General features: G+C 37.5%; 1 protein-coding gene across 2 annotated transcripts in view; it reads left to right on the top strand.

Moving 5' to 3' along the window:
- Positions 1 to 16,234, top strand: part of aqr (aquarius intron-binding spliceosomal factor) — a 111,663-nt gene extending 95,429 nt beyond the window's left edge. Inside the window, exons 32-37 of one of the 2 annotated variants that reach the window (XR_005618343.2) lie at positions 226 to 311; positions 3,867 to 4,032; positions 5,477 to 5,590; positions 7,958 to 8,218; positions 10,094 to 10,251; positions 15,816 to 16,234. Coding sequence is in view for 1 of the 2 variants with exons in the window: in XM_039650957.2 (XP_039506891.2) it covers positions 226 to 311; positions 3,867 to 4,032; positions 5,477 to 5,590; positions 7,958 to 8,164 (573 nt within the window). In the remaining variant the exon portion in view is untranslated. Of the gene's footprint in view, positions 1 to 225; positions 312 to 3,866; positions 4,033 to 5,476; positions 5,591 to 7,957; positions 8,257 to 10,093; positions 10,252 to 15,815 lie in introns of those variants that run through there. The other variant, XM_039650957.2, reaches the window with a different exon arrangement.
- Positions 16,235 to 19,813: the final 3,579 nt, after the last annotated feature.

The raw sequence follows: 19,813 nt of genomic DNA, 5'->3' as shown, positions 1-19,813 counted from the left end.
CCGCTCTTGTGGAAACAGGGTATCAGATGTGTGTGTGAAAGTTTCCATCTGATTTGCACTGTGACAGTGCATGACTTCAGGAATCTGGTCTCAGTGTGCAAACCTTCATTGAGTGCCGGTCTTGACGTCTGCCAACCAGGACATCGTCTTCAGTTCACATAAACCCTCATTAAACTGGAGAAAGACACTGAGATGACCTGATTTTAAAACTGTGATGTGTTGTAGGTGACAACGGTGGACCGGTTTCAGGGTCAACAGAACGATTACATCATTCTCTCACTGGTGCGCACTAAAGCCGTAGGACATTTGAGGTGAGCACTTCCTCCAACTATTTAATGCATGTTTAAAGGAACAATGAATTGCTTTAAAATGACACAAATTACTTAATGTTTTAAGGCAGACAAAAACATTGGTTTTGTTTTTTTTTACTGGTCAATTTTGAGATTTTGGGATATTTGTCTTCAATAACATGTCTTCTTTCAGACTTGTGGTGAAAAAAGTCCGAAATACACATTTGGGTCTTTATTTTACTACACTTTGTATTTTACTACACTTGTAGATTTCTCATAAATTCTTCAAAAGTTGTCGTTATAAATCATCCTGCTGCTCAGCGATCGCGATCTGTCATCACACACACCGTTAGAAAGCTCTCTTTCTCCTGTACAACGCTGTCGGATCCAAATATGGCCATTTCCTTTTTATCAGCAACCAATCGTGAAAGTAAAAGGGGGATTTAACTCTAAATGCGCAATCTCATTGGCTGATGCGAATTCTTTAAAGCCAGTTTTCTTAAAATGACTTTTCTCTCAAACCCCAAGTCCAAAATCTCCACTTCAGTAGCACCAATATACACCAAGCTTTCCAGTCTTGTACCTAGTTATATTATGAAGACATTTACAGAGGGGTTTGTAAAGATATTATTCCTAGCCTGATTTATATAACATTTAATTCCAAAAAACATGACAAATCATTTTTTTAAGGCATTGTATACTCTGATTTACAGGATAACAAAAGTAGATATCCATAAATCCCTCTGTAATTGTTTTCTCATCTAATATGTGAATTTTGAACCTGGCTTTATCCAATACTCAGATTTCGTTTTTTAAAATACATGCAAATTACTGCATATTTAATTAGATAATGCCTCATTTGCATATTTAAACATTAAATTACAGAAAACTTGTAATATAGTTTTTTCTCATCTTAATGTAGGTATTCAACTGGGAAAGATTCATGGTGATATCTGCTAGTTTAAAATTACCCTAGTCAGCTGTAGTGTCTCGCCTTAAAGAAATGTCTTCTGCTGAGCACAGAGAAAGATATTTTGAAGAATGCAAGTAACCAGTTAATTGGACCCATTGACTTCCATAGTATTTTTTTCCCCTAATATGGATGTCAATGGGTTGAGTTAACTGTTTGGTTGCTGACATTCTTCAAAATATCTTCCTTTGGGTTCAGCAGAAGAAAAAAATTAAGACAAATTTGAAACAACTTGAGAGTGAGTATATTATCACAATTTTAATTTTGAAGTGAACTATCTCTTTAACCCTTTCACGTGTACGATCACACCGGTGTGATTAGAACGGTCGGTGCATCATGTGATCAACTGCTAAATTCAAACGTGCTTTGGCGCCGAGGACGGAGTCCTGTTTACAGTCTATCGTCCTGTCATATCACAGCTATTGAGTGTTTTTAACCACATGATGTTTATTTTAGGTTTCAGACATTTAAATTCACATAAGAACTAGTAAAACAATGATTTTGAGTTTGTAAAATATGCACTGATATCTATGGAAGCGGCAATAATAATCCTTTCAATTATAATAAGACGACACGTCTTATTCATATCAGATACACATTGTGTAAGTAGCTTAACATTTGACCCTATTCCTCTCCCAGTTCACCGGCCACATACTTTCATGTATTTCGTGAGAAGTGGAGGAATTGACGTGTTGTAAATCCAACAGATCCGATTCTCTGAACTAGAGCCAGACCGATATTATCGGCCGGCATTTTCCAAACTAGCGGTATCGGCAGTTATAATGGCCGATAAATGAATATTTCAAAAATAAAATAAAAACGGACGAAACACGCTTGAACCATGTCATGAGTGTTGGAGTTGTAAAGTTTGTCCATTAGAGGGCACTCTACACCGTCCCTGTTGGCAACACTCGTTGAGTTGGTCACGAGACGTACAGTACATTGCTTGAATAACAATTAAAAGAACATCCCCATCAGTTCTCTAAACTCAAATAAGCATGACAAAATTTGTGACTAATCATCTCCAGTTTAAAATAAATAAATAAATAAAATATCGGCCGATATATCGGATTTTAAAACCCAAAAATATTTGTATGGGTATCGGTCTTTAAAATCCTTTATCGGTCGGGCTCTACTCTGAACTGTAAAACAAACTACAATGGTGCCCATTGTGCATACAGCTCAACTGACGCGATCGTTAAAAAGATGTTTAAACAACAAAACCCATCCACATGCACATATTTGACAATCGGAATATCAGTGTTTCATGCTATAGCTAATAGACGAATCCGGCGAAACTACCGGAAGTAAGCGGGGCGCCATTACTGAGCTGTTGCTGGGTAGCGTTGCGCCATTGCCTCCTATTGTTTTAGTTGCAACTTGCGTCCACTGGAATAAACAGCTCGCGATTTACGACTGTCACTAACGTTACAACGTTATCCCTTGTATAATGTCGAGTGGGTAAACAGTTTCCGTTATAAATTGTTTCAATGGTGGCAGTAAAATTTCAATTTTGAAGAGAAAACACCGTGAATACCCCAGGTCGAGTGCCCCTGTCTGGTGCCGTACGGTTTACAGATTTCCTGGGCGAGTACAAGACGTGGACATTCGCGTATAATAACAATTATTTAATGACATAAGTAAAAAAAATATAATAAATATGTGATATAGTGATCAGCAAAATCTCCTCACTTGCTATTTTTTTCTATTCAATTAACATGCTATGGTCATTAAATGGCTTTCCTGAGCTAAATGTAACGTTATGTGACATAATTGTTTTCCTGCTGTTATATTGACCTCTTTCCATGGTTTAAAAACAGTAGTTGGTCAATATTATGTATATTTTCTAGCTGTAACGTTACCTTACCCTTGCCTGTTGCAATGTGAAAATTAAATTAGATTAGGACACAACTGAAAAACATGAATTTGTTTATTTGATTTCATTCATTTATTTATTTATTGTTGCCAAATGGACAGATCTTTCTATAGTTTCCTCGTTAGCAAACGTTAGCCTAGCTAGCTTGCCAAGCTATTTTCATAAATAACGTTAATCTGTAAGATCGTTTGTACCTTCATCTGTGACTGGAGGCCACTGCAGTCACAGATCAAACCAACAAGTCATTCTGCCTGGCTGTAGCTGTCATCGAGGGTGAGTTCGCGTTATCACCGAGGTTTGTTTACATACCGGTGCATATGTCTATATGCCTGTGTAACAGCTCAGTAATGGCGTCGCCACAAGATGGCAGCCTACACAGAACGCTCGTCGGATTCGTCTATACATTTGTGAATATTTTTAATGAAAAGGAAAAATGACATCATTCATTCAGCGCTGTGTTGTGGTTGGCTGCGCTGTGACACGTGACAAGCAATGACGCGTCACCATGGAAACATTAAAGTGACAAGTTCAAAATAACCGTCGCCTTGAAAAACTCGCGCTGGGGGGGTCAGTTAAAACATTTTAAACTTGCGTTTGAAAGGGTTAAATGTTGTTGTAATGTTACAAAAAATCCAATTCAAAATATGAAGAAAAACAGCAGTAGTATGCAGTGACCCTGAAGACTGATGGCCTTATCTGGGAGTTGACGGATGTTCCTCTCTCTCTGCAGAGACGTGCGGCGTCTGGTCGTGGCCATGTCTCGTGCCAGACTCGGCCTCTACATATTCGCTCGAGTGTCTCTGTTCCAGAACTGCTATGAGCTGACGCCAGCCTTCAGCCAGCTGACCTCGCGACCCCTGCAGCTGCACATCCGGCCCCAGGAATACTACAGCTCTGTGAGGATACACACACACACACACACACACACACACAGCTCTCCTGAACGCTCGGCTCTTGGATTGAGTTTTGGGGAATATTATCGGTTCCAATAAATGAGGGCTTTACCTCTTTGTTAACTTTGTAAGCCATGAGCCAAACACACACCTGTGAGTTACAGACATGTATTTCATGCAAAAAAAAAACTATTATTTGGATTTTGATCAAATGATAAAGGTAGAAAACTGTGTACTTAAAGGAGTAGTTCACTTTTTTACTCACCCCCATGTCATCCAAGATGTCCATGTCTTTCTTTCTTCAGTCGAAAAGAAATGAAGGTTTTTGATGAAAACATTCCAGGATTTTCTCCATATAATGGACTTCAATGGGAACCAAATGGTTCAAGGTCCAAAAGACAGTTTCAGTGCAAACTGTTCAAAGGGCTTTAAACGATTCCAGGTGATGAATAAGGGTCTTATCAAGCGAAACGATCGCTCATTTAATAAATAAATAATAAAGTTTAAGTTTTATAAGCTCAAATGCTCGCCTTGCTCTGTTCTGTGATGCGCGTTTGTGACTCTCCTGTTCGAACTCGTTCATCAAAATGAACACATCTTTTTTCGTGTCATTTGGTTCACTAAACGAACGAAATGAATGAGTTGACTCGGGAAAAGATTCGTTCATTTTGATGAACGACTTCGAACAGGAGAGTCACGAACGCGCATCAGAACAGAGCAAGGCGACCATTTGAGCTTATAAAACTTAAACTTTAGATATATTTATTTATTAAATGAGCGATCGTTTCGCCTGATAAGTCCCTTATTCATCGTCTGGAGTCGTTTAAAGCCCTTTGAACAGTTTGCACTGAAACTCTAATTTGGACCTTGAACCGTTTGGTTCCCATTGAAGTCCATTATATGGAGAAAATCCTGGAATGTTTTCATCAAAAACCTTCATTTCTTTTCGACTGAAGAAAGAATGACATGGACATCTTGGATGACATGGGGGTGAGTAAATTATCAGCAAATGTTTTTTTTAAAAGTGAACTACTCCTTTAAGTGCTTTAGTGTGGGAATGAAGCATTGCAAATGACATAATCAAATTAAAAACAATGTGGAAAAATAAAACTCTTCGTCTGAGTTTTAACAAACGAATGCATGTTTGCTTAGTCAGAACTATAGAGGCAGATATATGTGAGGTTCCGGATCGAAACAGAAAGGTTTGTTTTGTACTGTGCACTGAATAATCATACGTATGCCACTCAGCGGCTGTGTGAACAGTGTGATTGCGTCTGATTTTCACTCTTTCTATCGTCACATTTATGTCACTGGGTTTGAATTATACCAGTCAGTTTTCTCTCCATCTCACTGTCTCTCAGGAAAAAAAAAATATATATATATATGTGTTGGTGGATTGTTTATAATTTCAGCCTTGTGACTTTCTCTCTCTCTCGTTTCCATCTAGACTGAGGAGCGTTCCTCTCAGCCTGATCAGGTGATCAAGGATATGCCAGAGATGGCTAACCTGGTTTATAACTTGTACATGCACATGATTCAGAGCACGCAGCAGCACAGACAAGTAAGTGTGCTCGAACTTGCTGAGACATTTCTCATGTGGAAAACAGACGCCTGACGCTTGCATGAATAGTTTTTAAGACACAACTGACTTGTTATTTGTTGGTAAGACTTTACATAAGGTTTATTAGTTAACATGAACTGAGAATGTACAATACTTCTACAGCATTTATTAATCTTTTGACTTTCACTAATATGCTATGTATGCTACTAATATTCATGTTAGGTGATTAACCTTATTGTAAAGTGTTGCCTAATTGTTTTCTGACTTGCACATGATGATAAATGATCAATCCTGTTATCTAAGATAAATATTGAGAAATAAGCTTATTTAAAAATAAATCACACAATCAGTGTTTTATACTGTAATCGCACCAGCAAAAACTGCAATAGAAAATAAAGCAGCTCACATAACATTAGTTTGACCTTTCAACAGCATTGGTAACTGACCAAGGTCCAAGACCAAGTCCTATCTATTTGAACGGGGGAAATCGTGAAATCTCGAAAACTGCTTGCCGAACTCACAATTAAATAACACATTTCTAATCAGCAACACAATCTGACAGCATCTGTCTCATAAATACTGTTTCTCATGCTTGAATCGCTCTACAAAAGCTTCTTTTTCAGGCTAGCCCAGCCAATGCGCATGTCAAATAACTAACAAATGCACACATGATCATTTATTAGGTTTTTCATGTTGCAAAACTGCCTATGTTCTATAAACTTCTATTTGCCTAAACTTTTTATTTAACTTTAGCTTTACAGCTATTTCACAGTTTAGTTTGTTACCAATTGACATAGATTTGGTTTCTAAAGACCGTTGCTACATAAACGTGTAGTTTCTTCCAATAACACAATTTCCTGAATCAATGTCAACATCTGTTTCCACCATACTCCAGTGAATCGTGAACAGTAAGATTAAGAGCATGTAATAAATAAAATTGTATTTCTTGACTAATGCTCCTGCTGACCTCCAACCAGTAAATGTCACACAAAACCATAATTCGGATTGAATTAATTTTATGAATCGCTAATAAAAATTCACCGTATTAGGACAAAACAAAACGGCCTCTTATAGTGGATGACAGAATTTGTCGTATTAAGTCAAAGAGTTGCTGAAAATGTAAGATTTATTGATAATGTTTGTGAGGCGGCCAAATGCTCTATTGGATATACTTCAAACGAACTTCGTTTTGGTCTGATTTTGTTCGTAATGACGTCACACCAGATTTGGCTTGGAGTTTGTTTCGGGAGTTCGAATCCGCTTTCGGAAGAGTTTGCTCTCGCTGATAAACACCTTTCTTCAGTTTTTGACATTAGCTGCGTTTCCATTACCCTTCAATTTGCGCAAATTGAAATTGCGAAATGAAAATACGCTCAATGGAAACACGTCAATTTCGCAAAAACTCCCGTTTATCGCAAAAAAGTTTTTACGTTCGCATGAGAAGGTTTTTCAGGCAATCCGAAAAAGGATTTTTTTTTTCCGCAAAACTGCAATGGAAACGGATTTTGCGCATTTACAGTCACCTGACTAGACGGAGTGTGTTTTAGGTGCGTGTCCGCAAATAATAGTAATATATCATTAGCCTATTATAACATTTATTAGGCTACATATGTATATGAAAATTTGTTGAGATGTATATAGCGCAGGCTGCTATTGGTGTGGTCAAACTAAAATGTTGGTGTTCAACTTTGCGTTTTAAAAATACAACAGTTCATTTTTCGTTTTGCAACGAGCGTTTGGACATAATACGAGATAGAGTTCATTATTAAATTCAATAAAAAAAAGAAACAATAATTACAGGAATAGCCTCTCTAAACCTCAAAGAAATGCCATCAAGACATTGAAGCAGAAATAAGGGAGAAACACCAGGAACTCTGTGTCTTTCCCTGCCGTTAATGCTTGGATAACACACCACGTCTCCTTCCATTAATAATAATAATAATGTATAGTGCGGTGCATGGCTGTGAAATAGGTTATAAACCTACCAACGTCTGTTGCTATGATTTTTGGAATGACTTATCACGAGATGAAAAAAAAAGAAATTTTAGTTGCATAACATCGGTTAATGGAAACACCGTCATTTCGCAATAGTTTTTTATCGACATTTGGAAAATATCGCAAAAGTTTTGCGCAAATCTTTAATGGAAACGCACCTATTGATGCAATCAGTGGGTGTGGCTCTGAGGCTCCGCCTTCTTTCATATGGAAATCTTCTCGGGTTCATGTCTTCTGCTCAGTCTGTCGAGTAAAAATATGAACATAATTTAAGCCGAATATATGCAAACACATCCGCATGCCTGTGATCAGATGCTTTTCTCACCACTGTCATTTATCTACACACTCGCTGGATCTTTCCTGTTTCTGCAGCAACACATTCTGGATCCTCCTCGTCAGGCGCAGAAGTCCGAGCCGCCCGTGAAGAGCGATGAAGAGCGCCCTGAGACTGTCCCTGAGGAAGAGGAGGAGCAGGCGAAGGCCGAGGGCCGCACGGATGAGGAAGAGCACGCTAAGATGCCCGAACACCCGGGTCGAGACAGCGACAGCGGGGACAGTGACGAGGACCAGGAGGCCTAGAGGGCTTTTCTGATGGTTTGGAGGAATGATTGTGGAAATGAGCATTGAGCTTTTGTAAGAGGACTTTTTTAATAAAATGGAATTAAAACTCATTTTTCTTACACACCGTCTATTTCCTTTACTATAAATCTGATTGTGTTTTATCCCAGTGGCCAGTTTTCCATTAGACACCGTCATTTTACGATCAATGATATGCTCGTTTTAATATTTTTTTTAAATTAGAGTTTGTCGTATTTTCTGTTTTCATTTAAAGTTTAGTTTTAGATTAAGTTTTGGTACTTCAAAAATAAACTAAACGAGAAAATTTTGTTTTCATTTAAAGTTTTTGCAATTTTTTATTATTTTTGAATGTCTCGTTTTTCATTTTTAGTTTATTTTAGTATTTAACTAAACATTTTTTATTTTGGTTTAAAGTACTTAATTAAAAACTAAAAATGGAAGATTAAACTGTAGACATGACAAAACATGAAATCACTTTAAACTTTAAATAAAACATTTATTATTTTTGTTTTGTTTAAGTTGAAGTACTTAAATAACTGAAAAATAAAAACTAAGAAAATGGACAAAAACAAAGAAAAATCACTAACTTCAAACCAAAATATTTGGTTTGTCATTTTTATTATTATTTTTAAATGTCTGGATAGTTTTTTTTTTTGTTTTTTTTTTACTTTTTTTCAGATTTGTTTCATTTGTTATATATTTAGTATCTGCAGTTCTGAAGTTTTAGTTTAGTCCTTTAAAAACTAAATTACAAAAGTTTAAACAAAAATTTTTCGTTTAGTTTAAGTACGAAACTAAAACTTAAACATACTAAAAATTAGAGCCCGACCTACGTTGATTTTTGGGTGCTGATGCCGATACCGATATAAGGGAGTAAAATACGATATATCGGCCGATATTATTTATGTGTATATTGATACAGTATAAATATTATTTATATGTATTATAGTACCATTCAAAAGTTTGGACACTTTCCTATTGGTGTGTACAAACTTTTGATGGGTACTCTATATAGTAGAATACACAGTATAAACAGAAAAATATATAAACATTTAGCAATGATCACTCAAATGTGGTGATCAAACTCTTGCGCGACAAAGATGTAATGGAGGCAGGGTGAATGATATAATGAGAACGAGCATTTGAGCTGTAACCAAACTAGTTTGCATTGCATGTTATATCATATTCTAAATACTGTTGCATAATCTTCACTAACGACTTTGTCTTTTAATTTAGTCACATTATATAAAACATAACTTATCAATAAATATATCAGTGTCACTGACAAAACCTTATCTTCTATTTTAGTCTTAATTCCTCTAATCTCTAGTGGAGGAAGAACTCCACTAAAGTAAAATGAATAATATAATAATGAACGTTTTTAATAATAGTACTTTTATAGGCTACTATTTTAAATAAGTAGTAGCCTTACGTGAATCACCGCACCCGCATTTTTTAAAGTATTAATTTATCGGCCATTTTAAATGCTGATACCGATAAAAAAAAAAATGAAAATGTCTAATATCGGCCGGACTCTACTAAAAAAATATAACAAATATGAAATAAAACTGAAAAATACGAAAGTATTAATATCAAATTAAACAAAACAACTGATAAAAATATTAAATAAAAAACTAAATTACAAAAGTTTAAACAAAGATATTTCGTTTAGTTTACATTTTTTTTACGTTTATTTTGTCTAGTTTAATTACCTTTGTTTTAGTTTGGCTTGAGTTATTTTAGTACTTTTTGAAGTTTTTTTATATATATATTTGATTTTATTTCAGTTAATGTTTATTTCAAATAAAGGACACTTTTTTATGGTTTTATTTGGCACTGATACGCCTGTGTTGTGAAGGAGGAACTCGAGCATAGGTCTGAGTGTGGATCACATGAATGTGTGTGTGTGTGTTGTGTAACTGGTGAAAGAGTCCATTCTCAGGGCGAGTGTGTGGCGGGGACTTGAGCGCTGCTCCATCAGGGTCTCTGGCGTCTGCGACGGGAACCGGTCCGGCTGCTGTGGGAGTCCAGGAAACATTAACAGAGCTTTCAACCACCATTTCTCTACGCAACTCAAGACACTCCCAGTAAGTTCTTTCATTTTAAAGCGTTCAAGACTAGCAGTTCTTGGTCAGTAGCACAACAGGGTGAGCCAAGTGCAACTTTAAGTGCAGATTTGAAATGTTTTCTATGTCCTGTGTTTCATCAGTTTAAAACGAAAGCACATGAGAGAAAAGCATGAGACTGATGTGTGATTTCCTTATTGAAACTAGACTGCACACTGATCACATGCTTTCAGATTTGCTTTCTTAAATAGTTTTACTTTAGTTTGTTCACATCGTTTGTTAACATCGTTTTAGTGCGTAAAAGTCAATATAAAATTATTTTACAATATTATTAAACCAATTTAATATTTGTTTCCAAACCAAACCTTTTCTCTTAAATCTGTGGTTCCACAAAATACCCTTAAATATCCATGGAACAATTTCCATCTTTATAATGAAAAGAATATGGGTTTGTTAAGTGTATATTATTACTGTTTTACTGTTTTGAAAGGTTTTTTGGGGAAGCCAAACTGTTTTTTTCTGTGCCATTGCTGTGAAAACCACTTTTTGTATCCTTTACATCTCACTAGCATGATTACTATCAGTTATATATCAAGATGAGGGGAGTGGGGTAAAATGTGCCACTTTTCATCATGTCATTAAGGAAAAGTGAAATCACATGGAGAAGCTGATGCGCCTCATTATACTGTTAATAAACCGAAAGAGTTTCAGTGTTTGCGGCACATTCATCACATTTTTAATAATCAGATGAAATACAGATTTATTGAGTGTATCGATGTACTGCTAGATTTTCATTGTTGTTGTTTTTTTTTAATAGATGTAAATAAAATGTTCTTTTCACAACAAACTAAGAAAATACTGGAAACACAATGAAATAAGGATTAACTTAGTTTAACACGACCTAACATTGATCAAAACTTCTGCACAGTGTTAAACTAATGTTAATGTCAACATTTACTAATACATTTTTAAAAAGCATTAGGTAAAAGTTTCGGTAGCCTAGTACTGTTCTTTAAAGCTGCAGAAGTTGAGATCCTTTCATCTAAACTGGTTCTATCTCTACACTGTAAAAAATATTTTTGAATATTTGTAATCACAACATTTTTTGTGAAAAAATCAACTGAAATAATTGATGTAGTTCATATAACATAATATGTTGAGTTTCTGATGATTAAATCAATCTCTATTGTATTAACTCAATTTTTTCAAAGAACTTAACATTTTAAGGTAACCAGGTTACTTCATTTTTTACGTTAAACCAACAATATATATATTTATTTTTTTACAGTGTATCAGAGAACGTTTTTAGTGATAGGAGAACCATTGGGGAACTTCAGCAAAACACATGCAGTTTTGTTTTTAACCACTAGAAAGCCAAACGTTACACAGTCAGACTTTAACTGTGACTACGTTTAGCCTACATGCAGCCAATAACCCGTTCAAAACCGGGATATTTGCAATAACCCGGTTGCGAACGGCCATGTAAATACAGGCAAAAACCTGAATATGCTCAAATCCCGCATTAAAAAAAAAAAAAAGATATTATACCTGGGGTACCCCTTTTCTAACCCGAATTTTTGGTCATGTAAACACGTATCGGCATATCCCCATAGTGATTTGTGATATGCGCATGTTCTATTCGCAAGGATTTTTGGTCTTTTGAGTAGAGAAACTTCTCAGCGCATACAAAAATCCGCGTGCCGTATACCGGAAATAAACATGGCGAGACACAGCACATACTTCTGGAGCGAGGGCAGTAATGTTACCAGCATCATAGCGCAAACAAAGCGATCGCTATCTGCTGCTGCTGCTGCTGCTGTTGTCTTCGGATACAGGAAGAAGAATCGGAAATGACGCATATTGCGTCTTAAGTTTGTCCGTATGTCTAGGCGCTAACAAAAATGACGAATTTTTGGTCGATAATCTAATTATAGCTATAAAATATTATATACATAACTGTCGATTTGCTAAGTCTTCCCCCTCGTGGTCTGCATTTAAAAACGAACTTTTGATGTTTCAAAACTGTCTTATTAAGGTTGAGAATGCCCAGGCTAAGAAGTTGTATAACCGTTTAGTGACACTTCAAATGAGTTGAGTCCCTCTATTTTCTTTTTTTTTTCTTTTTATTTACTTATTTATTTTATTTTATTTTTTTTAATTTTTTTTTTAAATTTTTTTTTAAATTTTTTTTATTTATTTATTTATTTATTTTTTAGTGTTCTGAGCTCCTTAAGTCTATTTGTTCTCCCTTGTTATAATAATAATAATAATTCGTTACATTTATATAGCGCTTTTCTGGACACTCAAAGCGCTTCACATAGAAGGGGGGGATCTCCTCAACCACCACCAGTGTGCAGCATCCACCTGGATGATGCGACGGCAGCCATATTGCGCCAGAACGCTCACCACACACCAGCTTACTGGTGGAGAGGAGACAGTGATGAAGCCAATTGGTGTATATGGGGATGATTAGGTGGCCATGATGGACAGAGGCTACTGGGCAAATTTGGCCAGGATGCCGGGGTTACACCCCTGCTCTTACGAAAGACATCCTGGGATTTTTTATGACCACAGAGAGTCAAGACCTCGGTTTAACGTCTCATCCGAAGGACGGTGCTCTTGACAGCATAGTGTCCCCATCACTTTGCTGGGGCGTTAGGACCCACACAGACCACAGGATGAGCGCCCTCTACTGGCCTCACTAACACCTCTACCAGCAGCAACTTGGCTTTCTCAGAAGGTCTCCCATCCAGGTACTAACCAGGCTCAGCCCTGCTTAGCCTCATTGGGCAACCAGTCTTGGGCTACAGGGTGATATGGCTGCTGGCAAATGTGATCAGTGCAGAGGATGTCTTTTTGGATGATGTGTGGGAGGTGTGAATCTTGGTTTGTAATACATTAGAATTTGTATTGTATATTTTGAGATTGTCATTAGCTCTTTCTTTGTTGGATTTCTTTATTGTTTGTTGTAATAAGTAAAAGTTCAATTAAAAAAAAAAAAATGTCTAGGCGCTAACCGCGCGTCGCCGTTTACATCGGGATATTGCAATTCCATGTATACAGGAGAAACTCTCTCTGCTCACACATGTAAACGGATTATTCCTAATGTTTCAGATACCCGAATAGTGACCTTAACCCGACCATAACCCGAAAATTGGCTGCATGTAAACGTGGTCAATGACTGTGTATTCCACAAGCTCAAATCAAGCTAGGGAAATGTCGCTCCTTCTTGCGGATCCTCAGACGTGGTGAAGCTGGCGTAGTTCCTGATCTTTCTCTGAAAGCTTGTTTCTCTTGCCAAGGGCTCATTCGGATCCTCTGAGGAAGTCTGGCCGCGACTTCAGGTTTTTCAGTGAGATCAATGTGATGGTGATTCAAATGCAAGAGAGGCTTTCAGATGGATGAGCCACTAAAGCTCCTGAAGCTGACAGATCTGATCTCATCAGGGTCATTGTAGTAAACTATAGGCCATAGCAGACAATATAATCAGGACATGGACGCGTCGGCGCGATGTAACTTGCATTGCTCGTGAACTGGAGCTTGTCTCATAAATAAACCGAAACTCAGAAATATATCGAACGCTTGAAATGTCTACTTTTAAACAACATCGAACAACAATTCAAAATGAAAAGAAACATACTCTCTCTTATAGCCTAATCCATATGAAGTGCATTAGCCTACGTAGGTACATTCACAATACTGCGAAGTGGCGAGTCAGCATCACCAACTTCCTCTTTTCAGTCAAGAATGACACAGAAAACACTAGTTTATTAATAAACAAATAAAATGTCTATATTTGACACATTACTTTTGCCGGTTCTTTGTGGCAAGCTTTCTGAGTCCGCTAACTAATCGAATATTGTGACTATGGTTGTTCAATAAAGTTCTTGGTAAAAAAGAAAAGAAGCAACTGTGTGTAATATTATTGTATAGCCTAGTATTTATTTTACTGTCTATATAGTAGCCTACAGCGCGCAAGGTTTTATGCGCATGCTCCAAGTCTTCTTCTCGTATTTTAGTGTATCTCTATGGCAGAATTACAGCGCCACATACTGGTCTGGGATGTCTACTACATCGATTTGATGTTTCAGTGGTTGCGTGTGTATGCAGATATTTTTCGAGACACTGCCGTGTTTATGAACTTTTTTTTTAGAACGAGGAAAAAAAAAACATTGGATAGGGAAAGCTCTGGCTTCGTGTGGACGTGGCCTAAAACTATAGAGTGCATTTAAAAAAAAAAAAAAAAACTTTAAAGGAGTAGTTCACTTTAAAAAAAAAATTGCTGATAATTTACTCACCCCCATATCATCCAAGATGGCCATGTGTTTCTTTCTTCAGTTGAAAAGAAATTAAGGTTTTTGATGAAAACATTCCAGGATTTTTCTCCATATAATGGACTTCAATGGGAGCCAAACGGCTCAAGATCCAAAAGAGAGTTTCAGTGCAAACTGTTCAAAGGGCTTTAAACGACACCAGACGATGAATAAGGCGAAATAATCGCTCATTTAATAAATAAATAACAAAGTTTAAGTTTTATAAGCGCACATGCTCGCCTTGCTCTGTTCTGTGATGAGCGTTCGTGACTCTCCTGTTCGAACTCGTTCATCAATATAAACGAATCTTTTCCCAAGTCAATTCGTTAATTTCGTTCGCTGAATGAACCAAATGACACGAAAACGTGTTTGAACAGAACACTCATCACAGAACAAAGCAAGCCTTTTGAATAGTTTGCACTGAAACTGTCTTTTGAACCTTGAACCGTTTGGTTCCCATTGAAGTCCATTATATGGAGAAAAATCCTGGAATTTTGCATCAAAAACCTTAATTTCTTTTCGACTGAAGAAAGAAAGACATGGCCATCTTGGATGACATGGGGGTGAGTAAACTATCAGCAAAAGTTTTTTTTAAAGTTAACTACTCCTTTAAATAAAATAAACTTTAACTGAAATCAAATTAGACATTTAATTTCCAACTACTGAAATAAAAATAGCAAGTTCTGTCATGAAACTCTAGATGGCGCCGGCTGACTGGTGATTACCTCATTTGGCAGCGGTCGCATCGTTATCTTCATGGCACAGCTGATTGGTTGCAGTTTCATCAGCGTCCACATTCATGTACCGGTGTGTTGCTGTTATCAGTTTGCAGAAACCCTCCTCCCTCCCCAGATCCACCTGTGCAAATACATGGACATTTCCATATCCATTATTACCATGCCAATCTCTATTACCATATCAATCTGTACAGAACTGTAGAAATATTAAAAACACATAAATATTCAAATCTTTAGACTTTGAGATCCTTCTATATATTGTTTTGGTCACAGTTTTATTTTATTGTCATATGTTTTTACTTTGGCTTTGTTGTAAATAGTTATACAGAAAAAATGTTAAATAAAAAATCACAAAAATACATGCACACACAACCCAAAAATAAGCTGAAAATGTATAATTCAATATATTATGACAGAATCTCAGGGATAGTAACGCTGTATCTCTCCCCTAATTACTGCACTCATTAGCACTGATTGCAGAGATGTATTAATATTCTTTAATACACCCTTCCTGAAGCTCTTCTTCTCCCCGCAGCTGAAGATGTCGTGTGGCTCGTGTTTCTGGGCCGTGGTGTGGCTTCTGGTGCTGCTGGTCCTGGGCTGGCCCTTGAGTATAATGCTGGGGGGTCTTTATGGCCTCGTGGCCCCGCTCACCGTGTGTGTCGGCCTGGACCGGCTGGCGGACCTGCTGATGGAGGGAGCGAACCTGGGCCGAAAGTGTGCTCAGAACATGAGGCACGGCAAACCACTGTGCTGAGACCTCCAGGAGATTCGCATCTGTTCGTTTAAGCTGTGTTAATCCACGTCAGCGGGTCTGTGATGTCACTCACTGTGCGGTTGGTTCTCCGTGTGACTGACTCATCCTTAAAGCCTTAGTGACACTTTCCGTCTTCCTCTCTGTATCTGTGGCTCTCAGGCTGTTCGAATATGAAAAATTAAAATATTCTGAGAGAATTCTGGTACTGATGTCTGAGTTCAAAATGTGTGAGTGTACTGCAATTACTTCTGTGGCGGAGACAAGCTTCCATGCCGTTACTGATTGTGGATATGTGGGGCAAAACAAATATGGGGTCGATTTCAGGCCAAGAAAATGTATAAGCACTTGTTTAGGGCTGCTTCATCCATAAACATATACACTAGACCTCACCGGGGGGTTCTAAGCATGCGTCAAAACTGCCGCCATCTTGGAACAGGGGTCTTGTCATAGGAAGTAGCTAGGTAACGCTGCTATCTCTGCCTTTACTTCGAATTCATTGATGGTGGCGGACTTTTGTGCAGCGTATGATGTTCACGGATGAAATCTGAACTAGGAAAAAAAAAATTTTCTTTCTGGAATCAATGATAAATACATGTCTGACCGTTGGAACAAACCAAAAAAACAAGAAAAAATCGCATTCATGATGATTTATGGTGATTTTATTTGCGTTAGACCTGTGTCTACTACATTGACGCTGATGCATTAAAGTGGAGGGGCTCCCCTGTTTCAAGATGGCGGCTCTATTGACGCATTCGTTCTAATGAACTGCCGTATCCAAGGTGAGGTCTAGTATATATGTCTTGTCTATGGGCTTCATCAACAACTTTGTCTCGCTATACACGCATACAAATTTGAATTTACTAAAAGCTAAATAAATAAAACGGATTTGGGCAAATTTTGTTTGTGTAGGCCTACTAAGTAATTTGGTGAGGTCAATTTGTAAAGAAAAACTACACTCCTGTGCAAATATATAAATGCGTTACTAACGGCGTTAACGCAAACCCATTTTAACGGCGTCAATATTTTTATCGCTCGATTAACGGTCTTTTTGGCCTAGCAGACTTTGTAGTTTTTGTTCAAATGCTTATGCAACAGGACGTGGCGCTGCGCTATGAAACCTATTCATTTCAATGGCTTGCGTTGGCGAGGACGTTTCGTTTCTTCGTCGACCAAAGCGCAAGCGGATCTAGCTAGACCGGAAACTAAACAGGCATGCCTCCTCACACACTTGTTTAGGCTTGCGAGCCGGCCAAATAGTTGGTTAACGTTACGTTTTGAGTGGATGACGAGCACGAGACGGCGAAATAGATGCCAATAAGATTCTGAATGGAAAGTTTACTTTTAAAATTTGCCAAATTCACTGACAAGACCAAAGTGAGCTGTGTGTTTTGTCGTTGTGAACTGAGCTATCATAAGCGCAGCACGTCCAGTCTCAAATACCACCTGATGCGAATTCTCCACCCCGTCAGTTTTTCTTTCACCCTTTTATCGATGGACAGTGTTACATTGAGTGTGAGATTATTTGCTCCAAGTGAGAATGTTAGTGTGAAATTGAACAACGTACATGCCAACGTTGTTTTCAATAAAAAACAATTGCACAAAGCAAGCCGATCCACTTTTCCATGTTGAAAAGAGCATTAAAATTTGAAAAAAATAATGGGACAAAAAGAAATCAAGAGACATTTAGAACAGATTAAAATGTGCAATTTATCGCGAGTTAACTATGACATTAATCGCGATAAAATATTTTAATAATTTGGCAGCACTAATATATATATATATATATATGCAAACGCACATACCTATAGACTAAACACATAATATGCACGTGGACGCAAATCACCATTTTCACAGATTCACGTTTTTGAAGTTTACACGGAGATAACGTTTTTCAAAAAACAGAGATGAGGATCCAAATGTATTGACTACTTTATTCAAACTAAACAACAAAGTAAATCCAGGCAACAAACAGTGTTTCCCTCTGAGAAAAGAAGAGCACACATAACATCCACATAGACCAAGAACATGAGAAACTCTGAGGTATTTAAACACACACGGGGTGATTGGCAAACAAGACACACCTGGGAACAATCAGGAACTACTAAACTATGAAGGACTTAAGGCCCTGTTTACACGAGAACGCTCGCGGGGTGAAAACGTAAAAATATTTTATCGGATGTGCCTTTCGTTTACACGGCGACGGCGTTTTTGAGGCTTAAAAACGCCAAAAAGTGAAACCACCCTCCAGAGTGAAAATCTTAAAAACGCTCAAAAAAAAAACTTGAAAACCGCGTTCCCGTGTAAACGGTAAAAACGCAAAAGTCTGCTCGACAGTGAAACTTGGTTTTCTTGTAGTATGCACTCCTAGCCGCCTGAAGTGCATACTACATTGAATTTCACACACTTTTGCGTCACCATTTGCACGCGGATTTCCCACACAAAACGCTCGTCTAAACGCAGAATAAAAAGTGATGACATAACGCCACTTTTGCGTTTTTTCTTCAGAATCGTTTCCGTGTAAACATAAACTTTTTCTACCCCTTTTCTGATGTGCGTCTTTGAGCGACCCGTTTCAAAGCGGCCCCTTTAAATAAAATGGAGATGCGTCACACCCCGCCCGCTCTCCAGGTCGATGAGTTCACGGTCGGTTCAACTCCCCACGTTCGGCCATTATTGTAGTTTGATAAGAGATCTACGATTATATACTATACCTTCAAAGAACATTTTTAGTCACTCGTTGACAAAAATGTCAACAACGGAAGACTTGTCCATCAAGCCTTACATATTCGAGCCAGAGCGAGCGAGTCGATAAAGACGACGACGAACCTGCAGAACAATGTGAGTTAACTGTTTTGTGTTATTAGTGAAAGTCGACTATTTCTCTTGTTAAAACAAGCACACTGACAAGATAAATGACTACGGTCTAATCTTACCACTAAAAATCTGTATTGATAATATGATACGTTTAGAAAAGCAGCTAAATGACCACTGATGAAACTCAAGAACAATAATACTGCAGACGTGTAATGTTACTTCAAAACAAAAACAAAGAAAGACAAAGGTACTGCTAAACCATGACCACCATGTGTTTTAAGAAAGTAAAGTACTTTATTTTTATTAACGATATTTACAGCTTATCGAAATGCTCTGTTCGTCGTCTCCAAAGATAGACGGAATTTACCTCTCATTCAATCGGCAAACCCTTCTGTATAACGTTACTGGCGGAGGTTGTTGAAGTGGGAATCCTTGAAGTGCTTCAGGTCACTAACGTACATCCAACAACCGAACATTTTGACTTCCTCTCGTAACTTCTGTATCATTGAGCTTGGATTACAAAATCGGAGCGAGAAATAATAATGGCGGTTTGCTCGAAGTGTTGGGCCGGTAGTCGATGTCCTTATTTGTCAGTTCAGCTGCAAATACGGTGACGCACTTGCTCAAAAAACGTCATAGACAACAGAAAAATCTGAACAGGTTGAAAAATATGACCAAAACAGAATATAAAGATATAAACGAATCACCTGAAGAGAATAATTTCATCTTTTCTGTACTTATAAACACTCCAAATATACAACAAAATGCATTTAAGGGCTAAAAAAGTAGATTTTGCATGATATGTCCCCTTTAAAAACATGGTGCAAACCAGGAAATAACACACCAGTCCACACATGACAGGAACCCCTTTAAAGAGCGATTCCAGACACAACACTGAATTCAATTCAATTCTCATTTATTTGTAAAACGCTTTTCACAAATTTTAGGCATTTTCTGTGAGG

Source organism: Pimephales promelas, chromosome 15, assembly GCF_988280905.1.
Source record: "Pimephales promelas chromosome 15, fPimPro1.hap1.1, whole genome shotgun sequence".
Taxonomy (NCBI): domain Eukaryota; kingdom Metazoa; phylum Chordata; class Actinopteri; order Cypriniformes; family Leuciscidae; genus Pimephales; species Pimephales promelas.
The sequence above is the reverse complement of the archived record's forward strand: the minus strand, read 5'-3'. Positions and strand labels throughout refer to the sequence as shown.